Source organism: Suricata suricatta, chromosome 14 (assembly GCF_006229205.1).
Source record: "Suricata suricatta isolate VVHF042 chromosome 14, meerkat_22Aug2017_6uvM2_HiC, whole genome shotgun sequence".
NCBI classification, from domain to species: Eukaryota; Metazoa; Chordata; class Mammalia; order Carnivora; family Herpestidae; genus Suricata; species Suricata suricatta.
Window position 1 is genome coordinate 67,097,567 of NC_043713.1, and position 21,812 is coordinate 67,119,378.

At 43.3% G+C, this 21,812-nt stretch overlaps 1 protein-coding gene across 1 annotated transcript in view; it reads left to right on the forward strand.

The window, feature by feature from the left end:
* KREMEN1 (kringle containing transmembrane protein 1) overlaps nt 1-21,812 on the forward strand; it is a 69,093-nt gene that overhangs the window by 7,463 nt on the left and 39,818 nt on the right. Inside the window, exon 3 of the mRNA XM_029921604.1 lies at nt 21,254-21,416. Coding sequence (XP_029777464.1) covers nt 21,254-21,416 — 163 coding nt within the window. The remainder of the gene's footprint in view (nt 1-21,253; nt 21,417-21,812) is intronic.

A 21,812-nucleotide genomic window follows, 5' to 3' on the forward strand; every position in this document is an offset into this window, starting at 1 on the left:
CCTCAACCCCGGACCCGGTGAGTGAGCGAGCCCCGGCGCCCGCCCTGCGCCGAGCTCGCCCGAGGGGCGACGCGGGCCGGCCCGCCTGGGGGGCCCAACCTCTAGCTCCCACCTCCCGGACTCCTTCTCCCAGCCCCTCAGCGACGCCCCCAGCCGGGGCGGTCCCAGCCCCAGGACCCGAGACTCCCCCGCAGGCCCCTCAGTGACGCCCCCCGGGCCGGGGCGCCCTGTCTGCCCCAGTAGGGATCCCTTCGCCAAGCTCCTCAGCGACGCCTCCCGGGCTGGAAGGTCTCCCCAGCCTGAGGAGCCGGGACCCCCTGCTCAAGCTCCTCAGCTACTCCCCTCGGGCCGGGATGCCCCCTCTGCCCCAGCACCTCTGGGATCCCGTCATGTCTCTCAGCTACGCACTCTTCCTCAAGACGCTACACCCCCTCCCGCAGCCCCTCAGCGACATCACCGGGATGGGATCCCCTCCTCGAGCCCCACGACGACGCCCCCTGCGTCCCCAGCCCTCCCGCGCCTCCCCGCCCTGGAGCGGGTGCGGAGGCGAGCGGGACGGGCGCCCAGCCCCTCCGCCAGGTCCCCAGCCGCGCCCGCCTGCCCAGCACTGTAACTTTCGCCTCGCGAGGAGTCGAGTTGACTTGACTGTCCTGCAAGAGGCAAGTCCGGGGCCCGGGACGCCCCCTCCCTGCCTCCGGGGCCGCTTGAGCTTCCCCGAACGCAGGTGCGGGCCTAGCTTGGTGAGAGGGGCGAACGGGTGATGGGAATCCTCCCCTGCAGATCTTCGGGTGCTTACCCCGAGGGTGCAGTGCAGAGCCCCTTGTTCCCGGTCATCCCACACTTAAACAGAGTCACCCACTCCCCAGGCCAAGGCCAAGGCCAGGTCTTCCCGAGGTGGGGCCCTGGACAAGGCTGGAAGCCGGGACTTTGCTTAACTTCCATACACACCCTTCTCTGCAGAACTCTTTCCAAGTTGAAGAGCAGGCACGAGGGCGTTGTCTGGCCCGGTTACAGTTCTCTGCAGGTTGTTTGGGTGTTGAGAGTTGGGCATTCGTGAAAGGGCCGGGAAGGGTTCATTACAGGTTTGCCGGAGTAGGAAAACCTGCTAAGGGTTCTCCACCCAAAGTCGCAGGTTGTGAGTTTTGCTGGAATGACAGGAGGTTGTTGCTGAAAGAAAACTCAAGAGTTGCTTTGTTTACCTACCAGGTTGGATTAATAAAAAGGTAGAACTTGGTGTCACTTAACTGTGTGATTTTGGGCCATGACTCAGCTCTCAGAACCTCAGTTTCCTCATCTGTAAAGGGGATATAATGGGAACTCCCTTTGCCTGATGTGGTAACACCCACATACAGAAGGCAGTCAATAAACATATTTTAATAATACTTTTTATAGTGCTTCACAGTTCACCAAGTGCTAGACACCTCATTTGCCCTGGGAATGCTATGAGCTTCCAGGCTGGTTAAGCCCTGTAAAAGGCAGAGCTTGGCTTTAGATCAGCAGAAGGGGGTCTCCAAGTACCGTAAACTTTAGGCTCAGGAAGTAGTTTCTGAGTGATCATCAGCTTTGTCGGGGGCTTCTGTAAAGGCTGCTACAGAAGTTTGATCGCTTCTGTTATTTGCCTTATGAGAAGAATGAAGGAGGATCTTTCCAAGAGCCAGGATATGTCAACATAACTGTAACCTAGTAACCCCTTAGTTCCACTTTGCCATCTGTGTGGTCAGGATTTAATGTCCTCCAAGGAGAGAGAGGATTGGGTGGAAATAAACTGGATCCCCTTGTGGAAAGTGCAGAGTAGTAGCTCTGAAACGTGTAAAGTGAGTAACTCCGCTTATGTTTGTTACGAGGTGGCATCCTCTCCTCAGGTACCTTTGCTTTGCTAGGAGGGGTCCAATGCAGCAGCTCGCAGGCAGTTTGAACCTCCGACCTTGGTGCACTTTTATTTAGGAGTGTGAGTTAGAGACAGATAAATAACCACTGTGAGATGATTTATGAGAAGTGGCCCACGTTTCTGCTCCAGCAAGCCTCACAGCTCTTTTTTCTACCATCTTGGTATACCAGGGCCTTGGGGACTTTTCCTCTTTAGTTCCAGAAGCAGTTTTAGGGAGATACCACATGGTCTTCAGCATCACATCCTGTCTTGAGCCTGCCTACTAGTTTCTTAAATCCTTGAGGATATGCCAAACTTGCCATTTTATAATTTTTGATACTGTAATTTTCTCTAAAATTTTGTGGATGGAAAAAATTATTTCAGTACTTATATTCTGCACAGTTTTGTAATATTTAAATTACTGGTGGTTTGCATTTTTGAATGCTGACTTTATGAAAACAGTTAGCTCATTTCCCATCAATGCTAGTTCTAATCACAGTGTATAACCAACCCCAAATGATCTCCCTTCTCCCCTCTGTTCTTCCTTTGAGATTCTCTCCCTTCCTACACAGCCGATAAGGACAGAGGTTGATGGCGGAATCTAGACTCCCTTTCCAGGAGGAAGGCAGCCAGGGCCCTAGGGCTGATGGGCTCTCTGAAGTGGGCTCTCATTTGGAATTTGCTGACCTGTAGGGGAGAGCCTGCAGGTAGAAAAGCAGAGAAGTCTGGGCAGAATTGTGCTATTTGATTTCCACCTAAGGCAAACTACCTGCTTGGGTGTTTCACTACCTTTGGCGGCTGTCAGGTATGCCTCCACAGAGCTTCTCAACTCAGGTTACACTTGCTGTGAACACCTTTTATGATGCTCATTCTCCTCTAAATCCTCATCTGGCATTCATCCTGTTAGCCAGTAGTATGTCTTGCCATAAAACCTGTAAGTTCAGTAAACAGTGAGAGCTTCATACTATATAGAGCCCTGTCCCTCTTAGGGACTTCGTTAATGTTAGTTTACCTGAACACAACAGAGGGGCTGATAGGAGTAAAGTGGACTGACATGCTTTCATGCTTTTACATCGTCCCATTATTTTTATGCTCCGAGTATTTTAAGAAACATAAACCCTTCAAAACTGACCTGATATCAAAGAATCTGATGTTTCTATGAAAATTTGTTTTGGCCCCTAGACAAAGATATTTCTCTGTTTTAAGATATGCGGTGTGCCTGGGTGGCTCAGTTAGCTGAGTGTCCAACTCTTGATTTCAGCTCAAGTCATGATCTCATGGTTTGTTCGTGGGTTTGAGCCCATGTCAGGCTCCACGATGACAGTGGAGAGCCTGCTTGGGATTCATTCTCTCTCTCTCTCTCTCTCTCTCTCTCTTTCAAAATAAATAACTTAAAAAAAATAAATGAGATATGCAATGAGACCTTTTATAAATCTGAAAACAAAATGAAGTTCCATTTAGGCTCACTACTAATAAACAAGTTGGTGTACCTAATGTAGATAGTACTGCTAATATCACTATTTAGTATAGTTAAAGCAACAGCAATAAACAATGGAAGTAAAACATATTTCTTTAGGTACCTTTACAATATACAGATTAGGCATTTTTGGTGATGGGCAATATAACGTCTTTAGAATTTGGGGGCCTGTAATGCCATCTGAGGCTCAAGGTCAGGCGTTGGCAGACATTTTTTCTTTCTTGAGAGAGAAAGAGTGTGCACGAGCTGGGGAGAGGGAGAGAGAGAGAGAGAATGAGAGAGAATGAGAGAGAATCCCAAGCAAGCTTCACACTTAGTGCAGAGCCTGACACAGGGCTCGATCCTTCAACCCTGAGATCATGACCTGAGCCAAAATCGAGAGTCAGGAGTTCGACCAACTAAGCCACCCAGGTGCTCCAGTGGGTATTTTTTGTAAAGGCTCAGACAGAAATAATTTGGGCTTTGTGGGCTCTGTACTGTCTCTGTTGCAATTACTTCACTCTGACTTTGTAGGGCAAAAGCAGCCATAGACAAATATAAATGAATGGGCATGGCTATTTTCATTAGGGACACTGAACTTTGAAAATTTCATGTAATTTTTATATGTCACAAAATATTGTTCTTTTTTCTTTTTTAAAGGTTATTTATTTTGAGAGAGGGAGAAAGAGACGTGTGCGGGAGCAGGGGAGGGACACAGAGAGAGGCAAAGAGAATCCCAAGCAGGCATGGAGCCAAATACGGGGCTTGAACTCACAAACCATGAGATCGCTTAACTGACTAAGCCACCCAGGCGCCCCCAGAATATTGTTCTTTTGATTGTTTTCAATCATTTAACAATTTAAAAACCATTCTTAGCTCGTGGGCTATACAAAACTAGGGAGTGGGCCAGATTGGGCCCGAGACTATACTTTGCCAAGTGCTGCTCAAGGGCCACGTGTATTGATTTTTTTCCAGTGTTCACTGCTCTGGAAAGGTGAAAAGGAGGCCTGATTTTGGTGAACTAATAAGCCGTTTTCTTTTTACTATTAGCTAATTTAGGAGACATAGGAGAAATGGTTAAAATGGTAAATGTTATGTATATTTAACCACATTTTTAAAAAAAGCTATATGAGGGGAAATTCATGCACAATCATTTGGATCTTTAATAATGCTTTAAAAACGCCTTACAAAGAAATTCAGTAGAGTTCAATGTGTGCTGTATACAGAAAATAGTGTCTGCCTTGGAACCAGCCCACGATTTGTTCAACCATGCAGATGTTGCTTGGAGCAAACGGTTGAGAGATCTGTTTCTCAGAGGAAAGCCCAGGCAGCAGGTGGCACCAGCCTGAGACCCAGAAAAACAGCCAGGAAAAAAAAAAGAAGAAGAAGAAGAAGAAGGAGGAGGAGAAAACAAACTTCTATCACTTTCCTAAACAATTGAATTTTATTTCCACGGTTCTGTCATCATTTTTAAAGTGGCCTTTAAAAAATAACAATGTGCTTAGCATGGCTGATTATTTTGTTTTAATTAAAACATTTTTGAAAAAACAAAATGAAGCATTCAAACATACCAAGTGGATTGTGTTTGTACTGTGGAACAGTTAATGCAAAACACTTGAGAGAGGCCGGAAGTTTGGATCTGTAGCTTTTGCCTAAGTTTTTGCCTCCTGAAAAGGGACACAAAGGAAGAAATGAATGTGTCCCTTAGAAAACTCCCTATGGAGGTTTTGAGGTGAGAGCTCCCCAAGCCCCTGATGCCACGTGGCGGGTTAGTTTCTGACTGGCTCACTGTGTGGGCCCCTGAATGGGGCGGAACAATGACCGACATTCCTTCCATATTCAGTTTGACCTTGAGAGTCCAGCTGGAACCCGGATGTGTTAGTCCAGGACGAGTAGCCCTAGTTCACTCTGTTTTTCCTTCTCTCTGTTGTCCTCAGTATTGTCTTCTCAAGACCACAATGGCTTCTTCCCCAGACCTCACCTCTGAGACATTATCCTGGATTCCGACTGAACAGAGAAAGAGAGAGGCCGTTATAAACATGTCAGAAGAGTGTCCATACTTCTGAAAAATAGCCACTATATAGAAGTTTGCCTTCTCCTCCTCTAAGGAAATCCCCAGCTTCCTACTCCCCCCATCCCCTTTTAATCTTTCTAGGAAAACACCTCCCTAGCCTGGACTTGCAACATTGTTTTCGGTTTTGTGTGTGTGTGTATTGTTTATGATTTTATTTTTTTAACATTTTTTAAAATTCATTTTTGAGAGACAGAGAGAGACAGAACACTAGCAGGGTAAGGGCAGAGAGAGAGGGAGACACAGAATGTGAAGCAGGCTCCAGGCTCTGAGCTGCCAGCACAGAGCCCCAACGTGGGGCTTGAATCCACAAATGCGAGATCATGACCTCAGTTGAAGTCAGACACTTAACCACTGAGCCACCCACCCAGGCACCCCTGATTTTATTTTTGAGTAATCTCTACACCCAACGTGGGGCTTGAACTTCCAGCCTTGAGATTGCGTTGCATGCTCCACTGACTGAGCCAGTCAGGCACCCTGGACTTGCAACAGTTTGAAGAGAAATGAAGTTGGGTGCTAGGGAACACCTCTCACAGAAATAAGATTTTAGGCCACCTAACAGGCAAGGTTGCCTTTATTCCTTCCAATGATAACAGGACCTTCTAGGGGCTGCTCCTTTGCTAGGCCCAGCTTCTAGTTTCTCTTGCCACTGATTTAATCCTTGGCAAGTCGCCAAAGCATTAAACTTTTATTGTTCAATTTACCACAAGGGCGGGCCCTGCTTCTAGTGGGCTGAGGAGCCTGCAGCCGCTTCCAAACCTGAGTGTCATACCACATTAGCAACTTCAGACTTTGAGGGCTGGATTTATTTCAGTTTGGTTAGATTCTTGGTTAGAACCAGAGCAGTATACTCACACTCAAAGTTTGAAAGCTACGAAATAGGAAAAAAATAGCATAAGCAATTTTTAAAGATGATTCAAAATGGTTGCAGCTTCAGCATATACAACTAACTTTGCATGGTTTCTTATGCCTTCAAAACAGATACGTTAAATGGCTATCCATGTTCCTTGGTGGCCTAAGGTTGTGTGAAAACATGGCGACCAAGTAGTCCTCTTCTACAGTGGTAGCGATCCTTTACCAGTGCCATCACAGTATGTAAATTACTTGCTGCTGTTCAATCTATAAAAATTCATCTTCAAAGACGATTATTGGGCTGGTAAAAATATTTTTAATAATGACCACAGAAGCCATATTTGTTTTTCTTTGATGTTCTTCCGAAGACTCTTCTGGTTTTAATCAGATTATTCCCACATAAAATACAGTGGAAATCTACAATAATAAAATCCCTATTCCTGTGTCTATGGGGAAATAAACAGGATGGGGACTGTCCTTTTAAGGGGCTTTCCCCTTCCCTTTCCCCAGACCCAAAGCCTCTATTACTGGTGGGTGTTTTGGCATCAGTTAAGGGCCTTCAATCCTTCCCTCCCTCCATGTTTTGCTCTTTCATTAAAGTGTTTCTGTTGTCTAATTATATCCTTTCAATCAAATTAGAGACTGCAGCATCTGGTGAGGGCCGTAACTGCCGCCATCTGCACCTCGTATATACAGGCCTTTTCAGCTGAGAATCAGTCAACTTCCAAATGGCAGGAAGAGATTTGGAAAAAGTTTAGTTGGAAGGGAGGTTAACTTAAAAGGAACATCTTCAAAGGCTGGGTACGACACCCCGCTTGCTGTGATCTGTGCGCTGCCACGCAGAGCTTCATTGGCTTGGCTCACCAAAGATTCTTCTCTAGGACTTGTGGCACACGAGGGGTTTTTGATCGTCTTCACTGAAATGAGTAGGCCTCTCATCCTTATTACTTACGGGCTTGAGGGCGCCCAGGGCGAGCTGAGAATTTTTCCCTTGAGAAGAATCTTTTGTTATGTGACCGCTGGTTAATGGATATGACACTTTCTGTTTATTTGACCATTTCTTCTAATTCAGTGGTTTCAACTGCAGGAGATTTTGCCCCCAGGGGACATTTGGCAATCTCTGGAAACATTTTTGATTGTCACAACTCAGGGTGGGGTGGGGTAGAGTATGCTGCTGGCATCTAGCGGGTAGAGAGGCCAGGGATGCTGCTAAAATAAACATCCTACAATGCACAGGACGGCCCCACCAATGAATTATTTGATTCCATGTTAATAGTGCTGTGGTTGAGAAACCGCATCCTAATTGTATTATTCTCTTGTCCTTCCCTTCACTGTGGCCTAGAAGAAGGCACCTCTGATCAACATCTTGTTGATCACTCTTAAGAAAATAGATTCTTCATTATCCATATCTGAGGTCCATATGCATTTCTCTGGACCGTGTTTTAGAAACCTAAATGGAGTAAGGACATCTGAGATCCGCGGGTTTCTAACGCTCTAGAGGAAGATCACCAGATTAAATACAGGGCATTTGGTTAAATTCGAATGGCAGGTAAACAATGCATGATTTCTTTTATATAAATCTGTCCCATACAGTCCTTGGGAATACTTACCTTAAAAAAGTACTTTGATCAGTCGTTTATCTGACATTCAAATTTAACTGGCCATCCTGTATTTTCATTTGCTGACTCTGGCAACTCTGCTATAGCACCGTAAAACTTTATACCTTTGACTATGAAATCAATCTGTTAGTCACTGTCTATCCTTATTGCTCTGGCTGGCCTAGACATGACAGCTTCTGTTTGTTTTTGTTTATAAATTAGTGCTACACTGAGTCTTTCCTTCTGCCCAAGTGCTTATCAAATGCCTACTGTATGCCCAGCAAATGCCCAGCATCTCTGACTAGGACAGACTTGTGCCAATTTATAAAAGACCCCCACCTTATTGCTTTGGGTTTTATTTTAAAGATGTGTTCCAGGGCTGGTTATATGTAAGTGAGGAATCACTAAATTCTACTCCCAAAACCAATGTCATAGTCTATGTTAACTAATTAGAATTTAAATAAACATTTGAAAAAGAAAACAAATTAAAAAAAAAAGTTATGCCCTAGGGACATGCTGTCGCCCTGCTTGTCAGCTCCCTGCTCAAGAACCCTTTTATTATTTGGCCAGCCTGTATCAACTAAGGGAGGCTAAATAGCCCACAGCCTGGCTTCCATGGAACGTTGGCTGCCCTCCAGGGTTCCATTATAGGGGAACTTTCTTGCCATCTGAAAGTAAAAATAGGGCACGGGCAACACTGATGAGACTTGTCCAGAAACTGGATTATATCAATTTGTTTTATCTCCTTTTATGCCGATTGAGAGCTTCAGACAGTGTGAAATAAGGTCCTTCGAGAGATGGGGAGGCAAAGTGGATTTGTGCCAGGTGTCTCCTGTTTCAAGCAAACTCAGAGCATAAAATGTATATTTTCTTTACAAAGGCAGTTGATTATTCCTTATTACAAATGGCTTCACCATAGAGTTCCTTTAATTACATAGGAGATTCTAATGGTTTAAATAGCAAGTATTTGATTTTCAAGTAGTTGATTTACCTAAACTTTCCTGGAACTTACCATATTCTCACAGATCATTGCTAGCTAGATAAATCATGATTCCTCACCAACTTATGGTCATTCTGAGGGCACTCTGAATGTCTGTAATGCATTTCCCCTCAGGTCCCCATTATGCCTGCTTCCCTTATTCAGCCAACATTTACCAGTCATGTTCTGAGGGGTCTGTACTAGCTATAGATACGAAGATGAGATGTACAGGAAACTCACAGGCTCATGGACACAGGACCAGGTGCTTCTTAAGCAATTTTCTGACCAAGCTGTGGGACTTGTTTTAGGGCCCCCAGTTTCCATACGAGTGTAGTGCTATCCATTCTAGACACTGACCTTTCAAATAGTGCTCCATCTTTTTATCTTGTTTTTGTTTCTTTTAAAGTTGATTTATAAGACACTAAGTTATCGTCCATCAGAGAACTGGATTTTGAGTTTTAAATTTTTTTTTAATGTTTTATTTATTTTTGATACAGAGAGAGACAGAGTATGAGAGGGGGAGGGTCAGAGAGAGAGGGAGACACAGAACTGGAAGCAGGCTCCAGGCTCTGAGCTAGCTGTCAGCACAGAGCCTGACGCGGGGCTCGAACCCACGAACGTGAGGTCTGACCTGAGCCGAAGCCGGAGGCTTAACCGACTGAGCCACCCAGGCACCCCTGGATTTTGAGTTTTAAAACATTAAGCTTCCTGTTTCCTTACATTGAAAACTATGTCTAGTATGAAATTTCATTTCAAGATGGAAGTAGATCCATTTGTATTCAAAGGTTAAATCAAGAGAGATATTATCACCAAAGCGATAGAATATGTTCTGGTGGTATTGACAGTAGAATCCATGGTTAATTCGTGAAACTAGAGTTCTTCTGACTTTTGACTTCTCTCTGAGTGAGTCCATTCTTTCACTGAGGCTTGGCTTCATCCCTCTGCATATATTATAGAGCTTGATTCTTTCTCAAAAACCATCTTTTGGCCTTCAATTTGATTATGCACTTTCAGTATCCTAAATGATAAATACAAAGTCCTCAAGCACCGTGTATTCATGATGACTGTTCCTGGCGGAAACGCATGTCCTTCACATTGGGTCCTGCCTGGGTAGGAGTGGAGCATATTCAAGATGAGAGCCAGATGGGAAAAGAGTGGTGGCCAAACAGCACTGCATTCTGGGTTGTCTTTTTTGTACAACAAATAATAAGGACTCCTCTCAAGTGTTTTCCTGGGTCTTCTGAACTTGAACCTCTGGTCCTATGTTTATGGTCGGTTCAATTTTCTTGGAATAATCTTTTAAATAAATATTTCATCTGTTAATAAAGATGAAAAAACTGGAGATTCAAATAGAAGACCTCAAACGCCCTTCCAAAAGTATAAATTCTTTAGTTAAAATAACTTTGCGAGGCATGACCTTTTCTTCTGTTACTATTTTTAAGGACTCTGTTTCCTTGAACAAAAAGAAAGATCTAAAAGATTTTTGAATGAAAAGGCTACTGATAACTTTAAAAACATTAGAGTGCTTATTTTTATGGTAACTCCACTTTGGGCAAAAGTACAGCTTGTTCTGTGATCATTTCACCTGTTAATACATAGCCCAAGAACATGATCGGTGAATGTCGATCTTAATTTTAGATGACTGATTGAGTTTGTTTACAGCTTTTAAAAAGAAACTAAGGGAGATTATTTATAAAAACAACATATTTTCAAGGTATCCGTTAACAAATTCTGATTATGGGAAATTGAGAACACATGCAAACATAGACGAACATAAGAAGTCGCATGTATCCATGTCCCAGCTTCAATGAGTATCAACCATGGCTAATATTATTTCATTTGTACTGGCTTCATCTCCCCAACTAGATTAGTTTATAACAAATCTAAGGTATATCATCCCATCTATAAGTATTTCAGTAAGTATCTCTAAATGATAAAAACTCTTGGAGCACCTGGGTGGCTCAGTTGGTTAAGCATCTGACTTTGACCCTGGTCATGATCTCACAGCTTGTGAGTTCAAGCCCCATGTTGGGCTCTATGTTGACAGCTCAGAACCTGGAGCCTGCTTCAGATTCTTTGTCTCTCTCTTTTCTGTCCCCTCCCCCGAAAATAAACATTAAAAAAAAAACCCACACATATAAGAGTTGATTTTGGCTCAGGTCATGATCTCTTTGTCATGAGATCGAGCCTCACATCAGGCTCCATGCTCGGTATGGAGCCTGTATAAGATTCTCTCTCTCTTTCTCTCTCTTTTCCTTTTTGTCTCTCTCTCTCAAATAAATGAATAAATAGATAAAAATCTTTTCAAAAACATAGTAACAGTACCATTACCATCATCACACTTAGAAAAACTCACAATTCCTTAATATCATCCAATCCCCCTGGTTGTCTCTTCAGGTGTTTTACAGTTCAACTCAGGATCTAAGCATGGCACAGTTAAGTGATATGACAAGAGTCTCTATTAACCTATAGGATTCCCTCTTTTTTTTGTTGTTGTTGTTATTTATTTATTGAAGATGTAGTTTCTTTTAAACAAAAAGGATGCTTAATGCTTAAGTACCTCTCTGATGGATTCAGGGCCCACATAAGAGTTGAGTTATTTTTTTACCATAGAATTGTCACTTCTGTTAGAGAAACATGTAGAATTAGAGAACTTTATTTATTTTATTTTTATAAGTTTAAAATTTTTATTTTATCTTATTTTTTATAAGTTTAACATTTTTAAAGATTTTATTTTTTATTAAAAATTTTTAAAATGTTTTATTTATTTTTTGAAAGAGAGAGAGAGAGAAGTAGAAAGGGAGGGAGATGCAGAATTTGAAGCAGGCTCCAGGCTCTGAACTGTCATCACAGAGCCCTATGTGTGACTTGAACTCGCAAAGTTGGATGCTTAACTGACTGAGCCACCCAGGTACCCCTAAAGATTTTATTTTTAAGTAACCTCCACATCCAATATGGGGCTCCAACTTACAATTCTGAGATCAAGAGTTGCATGCTCATCTGACTGAGACAGCCAGGTGTCCCAGGTTAAAAAAATTTTTTTAATGTTTTTAGTTTATTTTTGAGAGAGAGAGAGAGAGAGAGAATGGGGGAGGGTCAGAGAGAGAGGGAGACACAGAATCTGAAGCAGGCTCCAGGCTCTGAGCTGTTGGCACACAGCTTGACATGGGACTTGAACTCATGGACTGTGAGATTGTGACCTGAGCTGAAGTTGGACACTCAAGCAACTGAGCCACCCAGACACCCAGGTGTTCCAGATTTAGAGAGTTTTTATTTTTTTATTAAAAACTTTAAAAAAATGTTTTTTGTTTATTTTTGAGAGACAGAGACAGCATGAACAGGGGAGGGTCAGAGAGAGAGGGAGACACAGAATCTGAAGACAGGCTCTAGGCTCTGAACTAGCTGTCAGCACAGAGCCCGACACAGGGCTTGAACCCATGAACTGTGAGATCATGACCTGAGCTGAAGTCAGACGCTTAACTAACTGAGCTACCCAGGTGCCCCAGATTTAGAGAGTTTTAAGCTTGGAAGAGATTTTGAGCCATCAATACTCTCCAATCACATCATCCCAGACTTTTGAACTTCAGTTACATTAAGATAGAATCTTGATATTTGAGTTTAGAGTCAAGGGCCATTGAAACCATCGTCTCAAAACCCATTAGGTCCCAAGTGTCCAGGTGATTTGCTCAAACCACACAGTGTCAGCTAGTTATCTGGTATCCTTTCCTCGTTATTCCAGTGATTTCCCATATGTAGTATGTATACAGAAAATTATCCTCTCTTTAGATCTGATAAGCTACCTCCATATGATCATGGGAATCACTGCTCTAACCTCACTCATGTCAGGGTAGGAAAATGTTGTGAACCACTGCCTTCCCACAGTCATATGTCTCTTTGCTCTTTACATTAGGGTTCTGCGTAGCTGAAATAAGCGTTCCTGTAGCGCTTTTGAGTGTCCGTGTGCAAAAATCAGTTTTTCCCAAGAGCATGAGCTTTGAAGATGTACCCACAAGTTCCCATTGCATACCAATCTGTAGAAGTCGAAGCAGCAGAGAAGAAAGTGTGTTGAGCAGACATTTGAGACACTGTTGTATTGCTCTCTAAATATTAAAAGGAGCTTTTTCCACCTAAGCCTTTTATTTCTATAATTCTACCCACTTTTTACCAAATTTTAGAGATATCTTTAAAGGAGCAAAAGATATTCCCATTAGAAAATGTCTTCTGCTGTCTTATTTTAAGACATAAAATAATTGAATTTACTATTTACTGACTCATGTTGATTCCGAACTGGGTCAAACCCAGCTGAATTCTTCCAACATAGGATCACTAGAGATGCTTGAGTGGTCTGGTCTTACATAGAACAGACATTTAACTTTGATGGATTAAAAACAGTGACTCTCACAAATATCATGCGTAGAGATCCAAGTAGTAATTTTACCAGAAAACCAGGAATATTCTGGACTCAATATGAGAAAAATTTTCTGTTTCTCAATAGTATGGCTTCAGACAAATAGTGTAATTAGCAATAACCTAGTTACAGAGCCTCATTGAGAATATAATCTTCAACTTTATTAAATCTTGTCAAGGAATAGAATGTCTTTAGATTAACTGCTGTTTTCCTACCTCTGTCTCATATATGTCAAGTCTGAATTATTTTAAAAGGACATCTCATGGTTTTAAACATGAACTTTAACAATGCTGGATATGAATAAGCTGGCAGAGTTCACTTGGCTGGGACTCTATTAACTTGTCATTTTCCTTAATTATAATACATACAGATATTGAGTTATGTGCTTCATTAGAACATACATATAAACAAAGATATGTTTCATCACACAGTTGAAATTTTAATTAAAAATCCACTTATGGGGCACCTGGGTGTCTCAGTCAATTAAACTCTGTCTTGATTTTGGCTCAGGTGATGATCTCATCATTCCCAAGATCAAGCCCTGTGTCAGGGTCTCTGATGACAGCACGGAGCCTATTTGGGATTCTCTCCTTCTCCCTCTCTCTGTGCCCCTCCCCTGCTCGTGCTCAAGAGTTGACTTTCTCTTCAAACAAATAAACATTAAAAAAAATCTATTTGCTCCATTATACCTTTTTCTCTTACCTCTTTTTAAAAACATTTTTTAAAAGTTTATTTATTTATTTTGAGGTGGAGAGGGGCAGGGAGAGAGGGAAGGAGAGAATCCCAAGCAGGCTCCTCACTGTCAGCACAGAGCCCAATGCAGGGCTCAAACTCATGAATCATGAGATTATGACCTAAGCTGAAATCAAGAGTATGATGCTTAACTTACTGAGCCACCCTTTTCTTCTTATTCTCTTTTTTTAATTAAAAATTTTTTTAATGTTTATTTTTGAGAGAGAGAGAGAGGGAGAGAGAGACAGCTTGTAGGCAGACCAGAGAGATGGAGACACAGAATCCAAAGTAGACTGCAGGCTCTGAGCTGTCAGCACAAAGCCCAACATGGGGCCTGAACCCACGAGCTGTGAGATCATGACCTAAGCCCAAATTGGACACATAATCTCCTCAGTCACCCAGGTGCTCTATTATTTTTAATTAAAAAAAAAAACAACGTTTATTTTGGAGGGTGCCTGGGTAGCTCAGTTGACTAAGCGTCCAACTCTTGGTTTCGGCTCAGGTCTCATGATCTCACTGGTGGGGTTCAAGCCTCACATTGTGTTCTGTGCTTATAACACAGAGCCTGCTTGGCATTCTCTCTCTCCCTCTCTTTCTCTGCCCCTCCCCCACTCACACTGCTTCTGTCTGTCTCAAAAAATAAACAATAAGTTTTTATTTTTTGAGAAAGAGGTAGAGAGCATGCACAAGTGGGGGAGAGGCAGAGAGAGGGAAAGAGAATCACAAGTAGGTTCTGCACTGTAAGCACAGAGCCCAACACGGAGCTCAGTCTCATGACTGTGAGATCATGACCTGAGCTTTTATCTCTTATTCATTGAATGTTTGGATTCAACACCGGGCTAACTCACATCATATATATTTTCTATGCTGACGGTAGCCTGATAACTTTAAACAATTAAAATGAGTGATGTGCCTCTCATGCTACATTGCCTTGCATGGGTAATTAATATAGGTTATTATTGTTATTGTTAATATTAGTAGTAGTATTTTAGATAGGCTTCATGCCCAGCATGGAGCCCAATGCAGGGCTTGAACTCAAACTGAGATCACAATCTGAGCTCAGGGCCCCCCCGGGTGGCTCAGTCGGTTAAGCATCAGACTCTTGATTTTGGTTAAGGTCATGATCCCAGGTCACATCCTAGCCTGCTTAAGATTCTCTCTCTCCCCTTTTGCCTCTCTCCCCCACCCATGCACTCTCTCTCTTTAAAAATAAATAAACAAATAAAGACCTGAGCTGTGAGTCAGACACTTAACCGACTGAGCCATCCAGGCATCTCTATAGGTAATTATTTTTTTGGACCAGAATGAAATATATGATAGTCTCAAACTTATAATAAAACTTGATTATTTTTTAAAAACTTTATAATTATGTTGTAATAACTTATTGGGTACCTTCTGTGTGCTAGGCATTTTACTTGTACATCCTCCATTTCTTCCAGTTGCCCTGAGTCCTAAACCCCCATTTTACCAGTGAGGAAACTGAAGCTCAAAGTGTTTAGCTGAGTAGGCTGAAGTCTGGCTCCAGACCTTAATGTGTGCTTTCCATACCATACCACACTGTTGCTAGAAAGTTTCTTTGTAGAACGGTATTTGATTTAAACTATTTAATAACACTTGAAATTATATATTCGAGCCTATAAATTTCTGTGTGTGAGTGTGTATATTCTGCAGATATCACTTATTAGGGGGTCCTTAGGGTTAATGGAACTTGGGGCTACATAGAAAGGCTTCAGGGATTCCGTGACCACTTCTGGAATTGTCCATGTTGTGTATGTAGTATTTGTCTAGGGAGCGGGTGTGCATCTTTCAAGGATTCCTCAAGAGGTAGACTGAGAACTGTAATGTGGAAAATATTTTGGGGGAGTATTTCTACATCTTCTACAGCTCATGTCTCTCAATTATTGAAATCCCCAAATGCTTTTACACACATCATGTGAATATGTGAGATCCTATGGATTTTGAGGTAAAAATATCAAAGTTTAGAATATATATGGCTTCAGGTCTTTTTTTTATGCCCAACACTTCAAAATTCCAGACATAACAAACAATAATAGCTTAATGGGAGAAGGCTCCAGCTCGCTTTAATTAGCAATGAAGGAGCATTGAGCTCTAAGCCAAACGTGGGGTCTTTGCCTGCAGATCTTAGTACCACTTCAGAGAGTAGCAGGTCCTACAGAAAATAGCCAGTTGCCACAAAATCATTTGCTCAAGATTCTCACCCAAGGATTTGATTATTCTAATGTGATTCCACTTATCTCAAGGAAATTTCAATAAAATTAGCATCTCTAATTTTTAAAAGAAAGGTCATATGCCATACTTTGGAGATGACAGGGAAAAAGATAAGGAATTACCAACTTAGAAAGACGGAATTAATGCTCTGGGTGCTTTGATGCCAGCCTTATCAAGGAAGTTTTCTGCTGTATTACTAAATTTCTGTCAGGTTTATATTTCACATCAGGGCTTTTAACATTCAAACCCCAACACTAAAGATTTGGAGTTTTCTGGTGGAGAGAGAGGGTCAAACAGATGAGTTCTATGAGGTGATTAGGATCTAGCCAGAGAAGATGAGGAAATGAAGTTCCTCGGTGTTCACAGTTTGTTATTCCTTCCCTCTCAAAACACCTTCTTCCTTGAGTTCTGAGACCCACACACTCTTAACTTTTCTCCCACCTCCCAGGCCACACTTTCTCACTCATCAGTGCCAGGCCGTCCTCTTTGCAGCCTGAAAAGTTGCAAGTCCCCAGGGCTCAGCCCCAGATGTCTTCTGTCTTCACACCCAGTAATCCTGTTGCCTCCACGCATCCATGCTGTTGCTGCCACATTTCTAGCTCCATCCTCACTCAGCCGCTTTGCTCAGCTCCAGGCTCATTGAGCCATCTGCTTACTGTATATCTCCACCCAGACTTAACCGATCCATAGCCAAACCGTGGGTTCTACCCAAGGTGCTCTGCCTCCTCCCTATTGTAGGAAATGGCGTCTCCATTCAGGCCCACATCCTTGGGGTTATATTCTACTCCTCTTTCTCTGAGACTCTGTATTCAAACCCCAGCAAATACCTTTGGCTTTGTCTTCAAAGTATATCCAGAATCTGGCCACTTCTTATCACTTTCGGCTGCCAGCCTGGTCCAGCCCTTCTTTCTGCTGTAACCACCTGACTGATCTCCTGGCTGAGCTCCTACCTCTCCAGAGTTCTTCCCCCACCCAGCAGCTAGACAGTTGCATTAAAAGATAAGTCAGATCATGTCATTTCTCTACTCAGAACCCTCCGCTGGCTTCTCCCCATACTTAGAATAAAAGCCAAAATCTGATTTATATAAGACTCAAGACCTTGTGTCTTGGCCTTACTTGTCTGCTTTCCTCTACTTCACTTCCCACCCACACACCCTAATCCAGGTTAAAGGAGCTGCCTTTCAGTTCCCCAAACCTGCCTGGCATGTCAGGGGCCTGCAGGGGTCTTCTATTTGCTGTAGTGATCTTCCCAACATTGTTTATGTGGTTTTGTTTCCTCCTTTTGACCACATCTCTGCTCAAATGCTTCCTCCGCTCCAGTCCTTTTCTGCCCCAACCTCTCTAAAAGAGAACCCTCACCATTCGGTCTCTATCCCTTTCCTCTATTTCTCCATACAGCCCTCCTCACTGACTAATTTGCTTAGTTTATCATGAGCGGGGCTCCCCTGTAAGTGTGTAAGCTCTGTGACAACAGAATGTTCACCAGTTTAGCACCAGTGCTGTGAACAGTGCCACACACGTAGTAAGTACTAAATAAATATTTGTTGAATGGATTGGTTAATGATATCCTAGATATGAGATCTCTCACCATTGTTCATTCCCTTTCACTAAATGCATAAATGTACAGCTGTGATATGCATAAATATCATGGGATATTTTATTTTTTATTGGCTTAAGCTATTTCTTGCTTATCTCTCCAAAGCTTATGTCAGTTTCATATCAGTAGAAGTTAAGGGAGGAGGGGTTTTCCTTCTGTACCCACTCTGATATTCGGAAGAAATCAAGATGTACTTGTCACCTTAATCCAGAATGCTCAAGTTTGTTTTTCTTGTTTTTTTTTTTTTCCTTCCACAATCGATATGCACTGGGCAAATCTCTGGGGGGAAAAATCATAAAATGTGGTAAACTGCCTCAGTTTCTCTAGTGTAACTAAGAATAAGATTAGGTCTAGGAGAAACAGACTGAAGCAAACAAGCTGCACTTTGCCATTCCTTCTCTCAGATGCTGCTTCATCCCCATTCATGAGGACTAACAGGTGTGGATGGCTGCCACATTCTTTTGTGTTACAAATCAAGTTATCTGAGCCTCTGGGAACACTGACCTCACCATCCTGTAGGTTGCTGTCTATTGCTAAGGTCTTCCAATGGTTGGCCTGCCTTTCTGGCTCCTGGGCTACTCCTCAACCACTTGTGGTGGGAGTAAAAGATGTATTAGCACATTGCAATTAAAATTCTAGCAATTGGCAAAAGATTGGCTTGATGCTCTCAGAATCATCCAGTCTAGCGGTTCCCCAGCCAAGTTAAGTAACAGAAGCACCTAGGCAGCTTTTTAGAAATACAGGTTTCTAGGTCTCACTCTAACCTTGGGGTTGAGATAGGGTTTGGTGTACACACACATACATGCACACACACACACACACACATCACACAGTCTCTCTTTCCTGTGTAGCAGATCATACATATTCCTAGTGATAATAAATGCTGTGAAGCAAACGGACGAAGGGCAGAAAACCAGGAGTAGAGATGGCAGGGACAGGTTTCCTGAGGAGGTAACATTTAGTCTGCAGTGGGAGGTGTTAAGGGAAGAACATTTTGAGCAGGAAATAGCATGGTACATTTACAGAATTAAAAGCAGACAAATGTGGCAGGAGCACAGCAAGTGACGAGGAGGAGAGCTCGAGGTACAGCGATGGAAGGCCTGGGGCCTCATCACTGAGGCTCAGGATGAAGGGTTTGGGTTTTGTTCCCAGTGCTCATGTTTTCCTGGGCACTTTGAGCACCTGTGCGGATAATGGATTGCAGGAATACAGAAGCAGAAGCTTTGAGTCCTGAGCAACGGTGTGCTGTCCTCTGATAGTGAAAGGGCCTAAGGGGTGGCACCCCAGGTGGAGAGTAGAGGACAGTTTCAGGGTGTTTATTTTAAGAAAGTCAACAAGATTTTCTGATAAATGGGAAGTGGGGTGAGAGGGAGCATAGAGAAAACAATGGTGGTCTGAGGGGGCTCTAGTAGAGGCCATGTAGGGGGTGGTTGAGTGCCCCAGTTGCCTCATCTTGTAAGATGGGATATTGAGGGGCCTCCTCACAGCATTGGTGGGGAGTTGATATTTGTAAAGCACTTAGAGCAGAGCTTGGCACACAGTAAAACACTATGTAAGCACTAGTGGTGCTGTGAATGATGGTGATTCATCCAAGGTCGCACAGCTGGCTAGCAGCAGGTCCAGGACTAGAAGCCAGGGCTTAGCCGCTTGGTTCAGTGTATTTTATGCTACACTGAACTGCCTCCTTCAGTTACCTTTGAACTTTTGTTGTTGCTTTTAATGTTTGTTTATTTTTGAGAGAGAGAGAGTGCAAGAAGGGGAGGGGCAGAGAGAGAGGGAGACAGAGAATCCGAGGCAATTCTGTACAGTCAGCGCAAAACCTGACACGGGGCCTGAACCCACCAACTATGAGATCATGACCTGAGCTGAAGTTGGACATACAACCCTCTGAGTCACCTAGGAGCCCCTACCTGATGAGTCGCACTTTCTGTAACATGAATGTCACACCAAATGTGATAAATTGTTATGATGTTCTGTACAGCCTGGAATTCCCAGTTATTTTGGCTGTGCTATTCCAGACAAAACACAGGGCCTGGATAGTGGGAGGAAGAGGGTATAGGAAGAGAGATGGTCTGTGGATAGATTTTAAATATTAAAAGATGTATCTTCTAGGGGCACCTGGATGGCTCAGTCAGTTGAGCGTCCGACCTGTGCTCAGGTTATGATCTCGCAGTCTGAGTCGGAGCCCCTCCTCAGGCTCTGTCCTAACAGCTCAGAGCCTGGAGCCTTTTTCGGATTCTGTCTCTTTCTCTCTCTGCCCCTCCCCCACTCGTGTTCTATCTGTCTCTCTCTCAAAAAAATAAACATTTAAAAATATAAAGTAAATAAAAGAAGTATCTTCTAGAATGTAGGTGTGCTCGTGTTGTTCACGTGCTTAGACTGGAGGAGGCACATACACTTCACCAGGAGGCAGCGCTAAGAGCCCTTTGTACCGGAAGTTAGAGGTCAGTGTATGCCAGGGGGAGGAAAGAAAGACAGCTGAAAATGTCAGTGTAACTCCCCCAGATCATCAGGTTCCTGGTGAGCCATCTTCAAGAAGTGTTTGAAGTACTTCTATCTGTCAGTTTCAACTAAGTTAATTTTTAAAAATTGCTCTTTATACTGTGCCTTTCTCAGGAACCTCTGTGAATTTAATGCATGCAATATGTGGGGGGAAATCCTATCGGCCTCAGTTCCCATTCCCCCAAAGTCTGAGAAGCAGATTTTAGAAGCACATTGTTGCACCTGCAAGGATTCTGTCATTTTATTAACTGGACCTGAGATGATGTTCAGTGTGTCTTATAGGGAGGAATTTCAGAAAGAGGTGAGAGAAAAATGTCAACTTGGGCTCTGCTTGCTCCCTCCTGTTGACTGTCTGTTCTGTTGCATCTCTATCTCAAACAGCATGAGGAGGACTGTTCTTCATTACCAGGGAATGTGAGTCATTCCCAGACTTGTGTGATTGGGATTCCAAAGCCTTGCTGTATCCGATGGTCTTATTAAATCCAAGTGTCAGTGCAGCCTTTTAGACTGTAGGGGAGAGCTCAGTTACAGCTGGTGACCTGGTTCTAGTTACCACACTGAGACACTGGCGAGACCAGTGACCCCCTCCGAGGACCCAGAATTCCTTGTGATGGCTGTTACCAACTGTTCCCAGATTTGGGGGTTTCCTGGTTCACTTCATGGGCTTCAATACATTTCAGCTCCCTGTTTATATCCTAGTTGGGATCTGTATACTTTAGGGGTAAAGTATCTGTAAAGTGTCTGTAGACAAGCTAGTGCCAAGACTAGCCTAGCATTTGGAGGGGACTGCGTTTCAGATTCAGTCAGCCCTAGTAGTGTTAACTTCACAGTGTCCAGGATCTAGCAAGACACTATCCATTTCCAGCTGGGTCCAAACAAAACAAATAAAACATCAACCAGAGAGGGAGAAAACTGTAGATGTTGCCAGAAAATTAGTTTGCTCTGTCTTTTCTTTCTCCTAGAATGTTTCACAGCCAATGGTGCAGATTATAGGGGAACGCAGAACTGGACAGCACTGCAAGGCGGGAAGCCATGCCTGTTCTGGAACGAGACTTTCCAGCATCCATACAACACTCTGAAATACCCCAACGGGGAGGGGGGCCTAGGCGAGCATAACTATTGCAGGTAAGATGTGGCCACACAGTGATTTAAAAAAAAACCTTTCGTCTTCTTTTCCAGTCCCTTCCAGCCTAGCCCACAACTATAGAGAGGTTCTTTGTCTCCTTTTGGCTAACTCTGAATGCCTTTCTTGCTACCTTTCTTTTTTTTTTTTAATGTTTATTTATTTTTAAGATAGGGAGAGACAGAGTGTGAGCGGGTGAGGGGCAGAGAGAGAGGGAGACACAGGATCCGAAGTGGCTCCAGGCTCCGAGCTGACAGCCCGGAGCCCGACGCGGGGCTCAAACCCGCAAACCATGAGATCATGACCTGAGCCGAAGTCGGACACTCAACTGACTGAACCACCGAGGTGCCCCTTCTTACTCTTTTAAAAATCCTCTTCCCAGGGCACCTGGATGGCTT